Genomic DNA, 13,048 nt, shown 5'->3' on the forward strand with positions numbered 1-13,048 from the left:
TGTGGTTCATTATATCATCGAAACCAACAATTTGTCTGAAATGGCCGCAGTTTCAGGGCTACACTACCGGGAACTTAATACGGTCCCCAGTTAGGTTTTTAGATCATCAAAATTAATGAAAATAGAATACATAGTCCCACGGTATTATACCTTTCATAGAGTACAAAACTGAAATTGAAAGCTCGGAGCGCCTAAGATACCGAAGCTGCAACTGGCTCTGAACTTTGACACCCATTGTCCGACATTCTAGATGACCACATACCCAAATTGGTCCATTATAAAACGAAATTAATTGAAACATCTTACAAGTGTTCAATTTGGGCTCCGTTGTAATAAATGTATATATTTGTCTAAAAAAGGCAATCCTTGGTTTTCCATATTTCAGTTCGTTCAGGCCTGACCTTATTACATTGTTGGAAATATGATTTCTGCAGAGCATAAATTGAGTGGAACATGATTCGTAATAATACATCAAGACCTACAAATGAGTCACTTAGGAAAATCCACTGGGATTTGAAGCAATGTCTCACGATAGCAGACACCGTCAAAAGTTACAGACTAGAATTGATAAAGATTAAAATAGTTAGGTCATATAATGTGTTCTTTCATCCCTTGTAATTTATCTTAAGCTTTGAAATCTATTTATAAAGTATTAGTTAAAAACTCTAGAATAATTGCCCAACTGTGTACCATCCCTGTCTCTTATACACATCTAGATGTGTATAAGAGACAGATATTATTCACTGTCGTATATATATAGGTTATACGATCTTACTTATATATATAAGTGGGCATGAATTTTTTTAAAGTGCATTTTTTATATAAAGAATAATAATAAAGACGTTTGTCAGACTATTGGAAGTGTTTGATGATGAATGAAAAAAGCTTTAATTGAAAGTAAATGTGAATTGAAGTTGTCAGATTTTATTAGGATAGTACATCTTAAGTATGTACATTGTAATTAGGAAGAACCATAATTGAAAGTAATGATAATTTTCACGCAGTTTTATCTTTTCTGACAAACTAAAGATGCAACTATATAATTAGTTTCACATACTTGACACCCAGTCACTCACCACTTATTACAGATAACTACTAAATTAGCAATTAATCTACTTTAAGGGAAAGCTATGTATTATTTGAAGCTGTTTGCTGCAATAATACGGAAGTGTTAGTGTAAAAAAGAACGATTTTTAAAGAAAATAATAGTGTTAGTGTAGGCTGTAACAATTTTGAATTAAGTATAGTGTCTCCTTTAGATACACATTTTTGTCACCATGGTTTTATTATATCAAAGAAATACACGCAACTGAAAGAAACGTGCTGTAAAATTCTGGCGTTGAAAATTTCGAATCTAAGACCAATGACGACGACGCTGAAGATAGTGATGAACATAAATATGATGATGTTGATGATAGTGGTGATGATGATGATGATGACGATAGTGATGGTGGTGGTGATTGTAATGATGACGGAAATGATGGTGGTATTGGTAATGATCTCATTTAATATAATAAATCTACATCTTAAACTAACAGGAAACAATATATCAATTAAATTCATGATGTGAAACAATACTAAAACAACAGCCACTATTAAAAGATAATTATATAAACAACGGTTGAATCAGTTTAAGGACACACGAGGTTTTAATTTAATTATTATCATTTCAGGAAAAAATGAAAATCAGTCTCCTGATGACGTACCTCAAGATGTGATTCATGTTTTTCCATGAGATGAATTACATGAACTATAACACGTTTAGCCATATTTTAATCTTTGTCTAAATTTTTTCACACTTAGTTACTTGTAGATGATGTAGATGTATAATTTCAGGATTTTGTATAGTTAAATATCTGTTTAATAATGTCAAATGAGTATGTCATTTGATCTTTCAAATGATACGGCACATTAATTGTCTTGATTAAATTTTTTGTTGTTTTTTTTTTTTTATAGATTTTACTTACTAATATTAATAATATTTTTCTTTTTATTAATGTTTTTTTTATTATTTTGTTAAATTTTCATTCCCTTTTACTATTCTGATAAGGTTTGCATTTCTTGACTCTGTTGAATGATACACGATCATGACTCACTGATGTGTGTGGGAATTTACATTATTCTAATTATACCGTGCAGTATTTTCGGTTTATAAAGGACCGTTATTCTGTACATATTCATTCATTTTAAACAAATCTGACCCTATGACTAACAGTGGTTTTCTGAAACTACACTAAGCTGGACCCCAAATATGGAATTATATTTAGTTGAAACAAATAATAAATAAATCGTTCGTTCGTTTGTATGGATCATAATTTTAATTGATATTATTAATTGACTGGAACAGTCGTAGCAGGGTCATCGACAAGCAGGTTAACAGCATGACCCTCCCATTTATACTCCTGGGTGAAGACGAACAAATGTAAGTAAAGTGTCTTGCCCAAGGACACAAGCAATGCGACGAGCGTCGGTCTCGAACTCCCGATCTCACGATCAAGCCCAACACCTTACACCCTGCGCCACACGCTCCCACCTAACAAACGGACGAACGAATAAATAAAAAAAAAAACAAAGATAAAAGTAAGTAAAGTAAAATTTAGAATAGGCCTAATTGTAATAGATTTTAATTAAAAATCTAACTTTGAAACCTGTTTTTCTAATAATGAATTTAATCTTTAGATACTACAAAGGTCAGATCAGTCTAATTGTTCACGACAGTGACTTTTATTATCCAAAGAATCATCAATGTACCATTAGTGTTTTTCTTGTATACAACTCTATACATCAGTTATGATTAAAGCTAATTAGCAAACACATAATTTATGAACCATTAGTAAAAAAAAAACCATTCAAATTCGACTAAAGGTTTTCTTATTATTTAATCAAACACAACGATTACTCGGTCTACGCTATTGGCTATCCAATATTTATTTCAGTTGCTGTTGGATATCACATTGGTCTAAAGTATTTACCAAAACCAATAATTATTCACTGACCATCAATAATTCCAATTTATTATTATTTAGGCATAGTTTATTTACCCGGTAGTATGCCTATACTGTTTTCGTGATGATTGGTGAGGGTGCATTCCAACCCTAGCATTAACGATAAGAAAATTCGAGGCTTAGCTGACAAAATAAACACTTAAATATATAAACATATTAATTCATATTTAACCCAATATTCAATGAACACATGACAACACTTCACCAATATACTTATTTTGATAACCATTGTACTAATTCCAAATTCACTGATTGTACAAATATATTTTACTAGTGAATATCGGTGACTGTACCAAAGAATGGTTGAAAACATAGGTGAACCGGAAACGCTTTTCACAACAGGAAGGAGACAATCATTATTTCATAATAAACATGTGTTTTGTCAACGAGAATTGACAATAAGATACAATGCGTTTTTAGCAATATGCATTCCTATGTTTTTATTAGTTGTTTTTAAAAGTATCGTCATTTATAGAGATCCACCAGTTTTCTTAGCTTCAGATTGAATTTGGTTCGGGGCCCGATCATTAGCTTAAGTATTTAATTGAATATAATATAAGCAGTGTCTCACGTAGTCGGGAAAGGGCCGATAAAGTATGGACAGAAAAATAACCACCGAAAAAGACGGAACGGAAGTAGGCCTTTCCAAGACACCACACCAAGACAAACTATACATGGAGTAGTACAACTTTTGAAAGAAAAAACCTTTCACTCTCATTGCTCCTTTAAAATTAAGGTGGAGAAATTTAAGTCACCTGGGTCGATTTGAGGTTGTAACTGAAGGGGATTTTCTGACCCAGGCAACCTTTCAGGCCCTATAGAGAGGAACGATAATGGATCCGATTTTGATGTTTATGGCATGCGGTGCTGTTTGTGGGTTGCAACGATTAGCGGTAACCCCTAAGGTCTCTGAGAATAGCCAAGGTGTACCGTATTCGATAGACTCACGGGCAAGTCACACGGATTCTATGTTTTTGTGAAATTGTGTGTTTTAAATTGTATGTACTGTACGAGTTACGCATGGTGGCGAGAGAATAATATAAAACTCAAAATATAGCCCTATTTTTGAAACTTATAATGTATATTGTTATTTTTCCCAGAGTAAAATGTAAAAGTGAAAAAAGAAATCTTCGAAACATCTTCAATTCATCAACAACAAAGACTATCCGAATGTCAGTTGAATAATAAGACGGGGTCACTTAACTCATCCAATAAACTGGTAATACACGAAGCGTGCCTAAAATGTTACTTAAGGACTTAATCACACAGGGTCTTCAATGAACGTTGATCGTACATGAATTTTCGTGACAGCTACAAATATGAAAGTACAAAAAATATAAGCCTATGACGTGCCTACAAAAATTTTTAGAGGTAACAACATTTTGATTTTGTTGGTATCCCGGATTATACAGATTATTTGACTACGAGAAATATTTATTTCTTCAGAATTTATGATTTATTAATAGTCAATATTATTAATATATTATTATACAATTACGATAAGTTACGTCTTATTTGTCACTCACACAACATATGGTAGTAATAGTAACAGTAGTAGAGTAGTACTGTAGTAGTAGTCTCTGGATGGTGGATGTTGTGCAGTTAATAGTAGTAGTACAAGTGAGTATTTTAGTATTTGTAAAAGTAGCAGTGGTAGCATAGCAGCAGCTCATCATTTACATCAGTGCCAGCCTCCAACAGATTTATTTATTTATTTATTTATTTGTTTGTTCTTTATATTGGGTTTCCTCTTCAGTAACAAATTACTGTTCTCCCAGAGGGCCCAGCACACATAAAACAGTCCACAACACCCAAGACAAACATACACAAATGATGCTTTACACAAACTAAATCTCAATATGAGGTATATATATATATATATATATATATATATATATATATATATATATATATATATATATATAAACACATTTAAAAAAACATTACCAGAGAGTGTCTAAACCCGGTTTTTAAATCAACATATGAATATATTTTTCGAGATTTACATGATTGTGAGTGAATGTATACCACACTTTTGAAAATCTTGTTTTGAATCGGTTGTTTTTATTGTGATCTATTTTAATAATGTTAGCTTTCAAATTATTTGGTTTTCATAATGACCAATACAAGTGTATGATTAAGTAAGTGAATAGTTGAAGAAACCAAAACACATCTAAAAGAAATATATTCTCTTAGATATTATTAATACAGGAAAAGGACAAGATAATGAGTCACTAAAAGATTGGACAGAAGTTCCAAAAATCCGCACAACCATTGCCAGCAATGAATAAATAACAGATGTACCAAAAGTGATTGACAAATGCATTCATTTTTTTTAATACATATTTTTTTTAATGACGTATCGTGGTCTACTTACTGTACTAACGTATGTTTGTGGCTCTCCAGCCGTAAGCGCCTTATTTAATAAGGCGCAGCGTACGGCTGAAGATAAACTAAATTTACGTAAATTGTCAGTACTCGAGAGAAATTTGAGCCACGTACGACTGTGCCAATTCTGTTTGAATATACGGTACCTTTAAATTGGATGGTAATAATCATTTTCGATGTGAAACCTAAAAGAACTATGTAAAACATATGGAAATCAATAAAATCTGATTGTTTTTTTTTAAATCTTTTATATTTAATGTTAATTACTTTATCATCTTTACAGCCTTCCGAAAGCTATAGCGCTATATACAACCGGGTATTATTGTCGTCGTCGTAACCACCACCGTCATCGACGTTGTCACTATCATCGTCGTCGTCGTCGTCGTCGTCGTCGTCGCAGTCATCATCATCATCATCAGCATCATCATCATCTTTACTATGTTTTTTATCAACCAGGCAAATAAACGCCCTACTTATTATTCTTATATTGTGTCTATGTATTGTAGCAAAATTGAGTAATATTATACAAAAAATAGCTATATGGTAGGGGTGTCAGTCGTCAACATTCAACGCACTAATTCAGTGACTGTCATCGTTATTCCGCCCAATTAATTTTAATCTTACACAAATAAGAACAGAGCTTCGTTTCCTGCTTTGAATACGCTTCTTTCGCCAAAAACTGTAAATATATAGTTATACTGTAACATACTAATATTTGAGCTTAGTTTTTTCAAGGATTTATTTACAGGAAATTGACTTGCTCACTAATTGTGATTCCTCTTCGAAATAGTACGGTATTCATTTTTTTTTCTTTATAAAGGTAACACCAAGGCAATAAAATTCCAAACATACTAGTGATTCTTACTCGTCTACTTGGAAAAATAACATATCTCATTAGTGTTCCATGCCCCATATAATAGTTATACGTAACGCCTGGCGACTGTTAGTGTTAATTGAAATATAAATGTAAAACCAAGTAGGTTTACTGTATTATTTCTTGGAAGTTGAATTGAACAGTTAGACCGAATATCTTACCATATATGTGATATATATGTAAACTACAAAAAAATCTCTATTAAATGCTATCTAAATTCGATTGATCACCGAATGAATATATTTTACAATTTTACAAATTTATTATACATAGTAATGATCAGCTCCACCGACGTGGTTGATACCGTGGTTCATCACTACTGCTGCAGCATTTTACAAGAATTGAAAAAATAGTTAATATAAATGCACTAAAAACAGCCATTCCTACTATGGATGCCATTATTATTTTTCCATTTCTACGCACAGTTTCTTTATTTTCTTCTTCTTCATCTCCACTTGTTAGCGGATCATCTGGTTTTATGGGGCTTTCGTTCGATCTTTCGGTTTTTATCCGCAATGTGGCTACAGTATTACCAATAGGAACAGCGCCCTCTCTAAAAATACTGGTTATTGGGAGTTTGCTGGGTTTAGATGACTCTGGTCTCTCGTGTGTGGTTATTGGATTTTGTGGTAAGCTTTCAAAAATATCAGATTGTCTCGCCGGATTTTCTGTTCGAAATGGTTTTACTGGGGGAATTTTGTCTGAATCCCCATTGCCCCCAAAAGGAAGTAATCCTACGGTAGGCCTAGTTATGAATGTAGGTCTAACGTAAACAGTCTTATAACTTTCTGCTACCACAGAGGGACTTCTCGGTATTTTGACCAATGTAGTACTAACCGAATTTAGTGAAATAATTTTATTTTCGTTAACTATGTCACTTTGTGTGCTCTCTAAATTTGAATTAGTTGTCTTGTCATCACCTAATTGTTTAGTCGAAACGGTGCTCATTGTGGAATTAAGAATAATTTTTCTAACGATTGCTGTTATAGGCTTTATGTGTGTCACGTGCTTATCAGTTAATTTAAATGTTGACGTAAATATAGACATAGAGGTGTCTGTTAGATTTGCTAATTCGTATGTCGGCTGAACTGCAGTAAATTGTGGTTCGTTTTCGTTAAAGTGTTTAGTAGGTGTTGTCTCTAAAATCGAAGTAAACAAAGTTGAACTTTTCTGTACATTACTGTCAATAGCGGGCGTAACAGTAATCTTCCTATCACGTGAACTCCAGATTGTTGTTTTTTCCGGGCGTGTTGACGTCTTAAGAGTCGACCAATCCGTGATCTTGGTTTGTGTTGACATTTCATTACCATCAGAGGGCGCAATTGTAGTAAACGCAAAAGTCTCATGTACGTTCGACACTCTTGGTTTCTCCGAATTTGTTGACACATTTAGCGTGTATTCAGTTTGTGTATTTGGCTGTGGGGAGGTATTGATTTCCTCTTGATTATAACTCGAATCAGTTACCATGCTCTTTAGTTTAATCTCATTGTAGTTCTTAACTGTTGTGAAATTATTCGAGTACGGTTTCTTCGAATCTACCGCCTCTGATTTTGTCACTTGTTTATGTAACATTGTTCTCATTGTATTATGCAAACTCCCGCTTGAATTAAATATTGTTGCAAAATTTGAAGTCGGTCCACTTAAAGCTGTTACGATTTTATCCGTTCGATTATATATTTTCGAAAGAGGAATATCTGTTTGATCTCTAGGTAAACTTGTAGTATAAAACGTTGCTACACTACCAACAATGCCTTTTGTAGATAATTCTTTTGAAATAACTTCCTCCGGAAAATCTGATACACTTAGGTTTTTACCCGTAGAGGGCGTTGATGTCAGTTTATTTCCTATTGAGTGTAATTGAGAGGTCTTAGTAAGAGTTTTCATATTTTCACGAATGCCTTCCATACCCCTGGTGTTAGGACTCTGATTGTTTTTATTTCTAATTGATTGCGTATTACTATTCTTTAGTATATACTTTAATGTAGATGAGGACGTGCTTCCCTCAGCATTATTGATTGATTTTTCTGTAATTAATTTATTTTTGATATACGTTTGCAGTCCATTCGGATAAGTACTATTCATTAACACCTTTGATGTTTCTGTCGTCATAATATTTGCTGACGAGCGCGTAGTGTTTGACGTCATTGTATTAGAAGACTTCAACGTTAAGGCATGTAAAATTTTGTGCAGCTTTTCGGTTATACTCTTCTGGGTTGATCCTACTGTTTTATTCAATGGAGAACTTACTGAAGAATGCAACTTTTCAAAACCATTATTTAAAGCAATCTTTTGTGATATATTTTTGGAAATTTGTTTACGATCGGTTGTAACATTCAGTATTGTCATACTTTTATCTGTTCCAAACAATGAGGGCACTAATGTAGTTGCAGTGTCACCTTCATGATTTAGAGACTCCCTTTGAAAAAAATTAACATTCTCCGAAGTAGATTTTGATTTTTTGGCTTCCGTGGTCAAATTCTCACTAAGTTGTAACGGGGGTGCACTTCTGCTATAATTTAATAATTCATCAAACAAGTTTGAAGTTGGATTAACGTGTTGTTTTGGTGTAAAATTTACTGGTTCCATAGTTTTGTTATCATTAGTATGACTTTTACTAAATTCTAGCGAAGTTGGTTTAGTTGGAGCTTTCGTTATTAGCGTAGGGATAGGCAGTATGTTAGAAAACACTGATATTGTGGTCGCTTCGTCGTTTTGTTCAGTTTGGCTTTCACTTGGTTCTAAATAGGAATTCGAATTATAAATAGTAGTTGCATACGAACTTGGGATGGTTTTTGTTTTTACAGGATTCTGTGAATTCAGCTTGCTTGCAATGAAGTTATAACTTGATTTTGTTGAGGAAATGTATTCGTCTAATGATGCAACTTCTGTCACTTTCCATCGTTCTTCTTGGTTATCAGTTACCATGTCTACAGTTTGAAAATAATTTGTTTGCTGCCCTCTAGAAAATATACCGTCTACTTTATCCAAAGAATATGAAGTTTCTGTTTTTAACGTTGGCGATGAATATATTACCTTCTCTATGACGTCACTTTGTTGTTTTGTATGTGTACCACGTGATGAATTTTTGTTCGGTTTCCATTCAAATGTATTATGATCCTTTTGCGTTGTTAAAATATGTTCTGCACTATCAACAACATTATTAGGTTCAGGTGTTATTCTTCTACTCTCATTTAATTCCGTATCTCTTGACTTAGTTTCGTGAAGGATTGGTTGAGGTGTTGTGGTTACTGGTGTATTTACATCTTTGGTACTGAGTGATGGAATCGACGATTTAACAAATGCAACTTCCGGTCCATCGCTAGAGAAGAGCAATTTAGATCTTGTAACATGGTTCGAGGTTGTAACTTTTTTAGATTCATCATGACCGTTTTTAAATGTTTCTGTTTCCTTTTTAGGTACCTTTTCCTTACCAGTACTCTTGTCTGCAGAAACATTTGATGGAAATACAAGTAATAAAGCACTATCATTTTTGTTTGCCCCAAAACGGTTTGTGATGACACAGTAAACGTGTGTTCCATTGTCATTTATTTGGAGATTTCTGAGCTTTAGCTTCGAAACGCCGTCTTTTGTTGGTGTCACCCGTGGGTCATTCTCATCGAGTAGTTTATTTCCAAGATACCAATGAAACGTAGGCTCTAAAGATTTGTCAGTGTAGCAAGAAAATGTAGCCCGTCGCCCTTCCACGGCGTCTTTGATTTTTGGTCGTAGATAAACGGGAATGTTAAATCCGATCGGTATTATTGAACACGTTTTCGGCACCTTGAACGCTTCATGCGTCGCTTTACACGTAAATACTTTTCCTCGATCATCTTCTGTTACCCTTAAAGAATGTTTATTACTTGTCACCCCATTTACTCCTCCCGATACATATACCGAAGTGATTTCAGTATCTCCCATAGTCCATATCAGCATAGGTGCAGGTTTACCACCAGAGCTGACGCAGAGCAAGTCAACCTCGTTGCCGATAGCCGCAGGGGTGGCGGGACTCATCATACACATGGGATAGTCATCCATCGGTGGATTAACGACTTTGATCTCTGCAGTCCTTGAATAATATTCATATACGACAGAGTATAAACATGCATAGGAACCTGCATCCAGGTTCGTCACATTTTCAATACGTAAGTTATATTCACCATACCTCGAGTCCCCAGCGATTGACATTCGTTCTCGTGTTTTATTTCCAAATACCATGTAAGGATCGATCTGTCTGTCCATGCTAATATATTGCTGTGTGTCCGTATTTTGCCAATACACTGGTATCTTCCCCTGGTCCCTAACAGCGCAACGTAGGGTGACAGTATCTCCATAATTTACAGTAGTATGTAAAGGCTCCGCAACAAACTCAATGGCCGTGCCGTAACTACACAGAATAAACCATACCAGCGTCAGGCCTGGAATAGCGTGCCACAGTAGCATGGTTTTAAAAAAAGGAGGCAAGAATAGGCCTACTAACAAAACGATATCAGCTGTAGTGATTGCTATTATCCAAGAACTGCACAAAACAAGAAAGCTTGTAATTATTTAATCACCTTCTCCGTACGGATCTAATGATGTTATCCTTTTTGACGCTAGTAACAATTCCGTTGCTAAGGATGAGTTGTAAATCGGCATTGTCAAATTACAATCAGTAACACAGTCCAGTCAAACATACAATTCAGCTACCCTTAACGATTAGTAAGAGTAAAAGTTAACTATGTAATTATTATCAGTAGTTAGAATTTCCGCACATAATTTAGGAAATGCGCAACGTGATGCTCAGATCATCTACTGTGTTGTAACATCCCGGCAATTCATGCAAGTTGACATAGAATCCAACAAAATCGGTTGCCTTGTGTCGTCGCCCTAATAATAAAGTTTTATGAATTCAATTCTCATTCTGTGAAACGGATTTGAAGACAGACATGAAGTCGAGCGCATGCGTAGTGTAGTGAGTAAATGGCTAACAATTGTTTTACTTATCAAATCTGGTAGCTGTGTACTTGTTCTCATTTATTATTTTCAGTGACACATTTCTGTATGGTTCCAGACAACACAATAGTAAATAGACAGGCGCGTGTGTGTATCAGTGAACAGCGGTCAATGCATTGTGTGACGTATAGACATTTATTATCCTGTATAACGTCGTGCTAAAAACTTTTACATATTTTCCACTCAATATAATTTTACAATTAAAACATTTAGGCCTATGCACGATATTGGAAGACACTATGATTGCGAAGTGTCTTTAAACAGTTTGAAATATTGAGATATAACTAACAATAACAATAATTATCTTTTTTTATCTTGTAATTTTATTGTATTGATTACATTTTTTATTGCAATTTTCGCCTGTAAGTGGGAACGAAGAGTTCCTGTTGGACGATTGTTATTTAAAAAAAAAACAAAAAAAAAAACAAAAACAAACAAACAAAGTGGAAAATATTGCTATCATAAAACTCAAATGAGATATGACGTGAGGTGGCTTAAGAAGAGAAAACTAAGCAACCAATCAGAGATAGTTGCAATGAAATCGTAGTAACATCTATCAAGGTGTTTACGACACGTATATTTATGGGGTGCTTACAACAAGGCCAACAGCAGAGAAAGTTTTGTGTTTAAATCAAATCGTATAAAACGTATAAAACCTAACCGCAAATTGAATAAATATTTATTAAATAAATACACATAAAATTGTATAGTTTGGTAAGGTCATAAGCCGATCTATATAATGTAAATTTCATTAAAAAAATTATTCATATAAATATTGTACATTAACAGTCATTTCAGTTATTAGCTACCACATTAAATTTGAAATGGGTAAGCCGCACCTATCTGAATCTCAGGACAACGTTTCAAGCATGAGGTTGGACAGAAGACCAATGTAATGGTGTCATTAACATAAAAACGAATAATATTCCACAATAATCATGCAACGACAGACTTAAGAGACTTAATAATAATAATAATAATAATAATAATAATAATAAACGTACATATTTAATGCACCGGTATTTCTGAGCTATAAGTCTACATAATTAAAAAAATAAATAAACAAATGCCAATAACTCATAGTGACCAATTGGCACAGTAAAACCAAAGGTGTCCAGGGTGGGACGCCACCATCTGATTTCGAAACAGCGTTACTGTCACACCTGCGTGCATGCAGTGCACACCCGTGTGCACGCAGGCACACGTTATGCAGTATAATGCTGGACTCCGGCACCTTCCACCTTGGGATAAGCCCTCGGCTCCGCTACCGTGCACTGCAAAGACAGCGATGCTGTCTTGATAAAAGGGAAAGTAGAGCCAAAAACTGGCCACCAAGAAATTTCTAAGAAATGAGTCTGGAGACGACACAAAACACCTTTTGGTTAAAAGACTAAACGGTGAAAAGATGTTTTTTGAGTGATTGTTTTTTAAAGCAATTTAGAGACAACGACATCTTATTAGGAACAGATAAATGATTCCATAAAGTGGGTGCTGCGCAGACACAAATGCGCGGCTACCCCAATATTTCTTGTTACGCCTCTTAACTAGTAGCACAGAATCATTGGATCGAAGAGAATCCCTACGTGGGATGTAAGGAGGTTAAGAGGTTGACTTTTTAAAGATGTTCAGATGTAAGCGTAAACCATTTTTTTGTAGATAGCCACGACTTACCGTTCAAAAGTTTTGTCCATATACAGTCATGACCTATATATTATGGTCATGATGTGATGTCATGACCATCCCGTAAGAAAATAATGTATAGAATTTCTAAAGAAACCATTCTATAAAA

At 34.3% G+C, this 13,048-nt stretch overlaps 1 protein-coding gene across 1 annotated transcript; it reads right to left on the minus strand.

Annotated features, from left to right (window-relative positions):
- Positions 1–5,624: 5,624 nt before the first annotated feature.
- LOC117102342 (mucin-5AC-like) lies at positions 5,625–11,264 on the minus strand. Its single transcript, XM_033242638.1, has one exon. It carries the CDS (start codon positions 10,705–10,707, stop codon positions 6,547–6,549), a length of 4,161 nt encoding a protein of 1,386 aa, XP_033098529.1. The 5' UTR covers positions 10,708–11,264; the 3' UTR covers positions 5,625–6,546.
- Between the last annotated feature and the right edge of the window lie 1,784 nt (positions 11,265–13,048).

The sequence above is a fragment of the Anneissia japonica genome, unplaced genomic scaffold, assembly GCF_011630105.1.
Source record: "Anneissia japonica isolate Jap-2015-1 unplaced genomic scaffold, ASM1163010v1 scaffold483_len1788099_cov177, whole genome shotgun sequence".
Lineage (NCBI taxonomy): Eukaryota > Metazoa > Echinodermata > Crinoidea > Comatulida > Comatulidae > Anneissia > Anneissia japonica.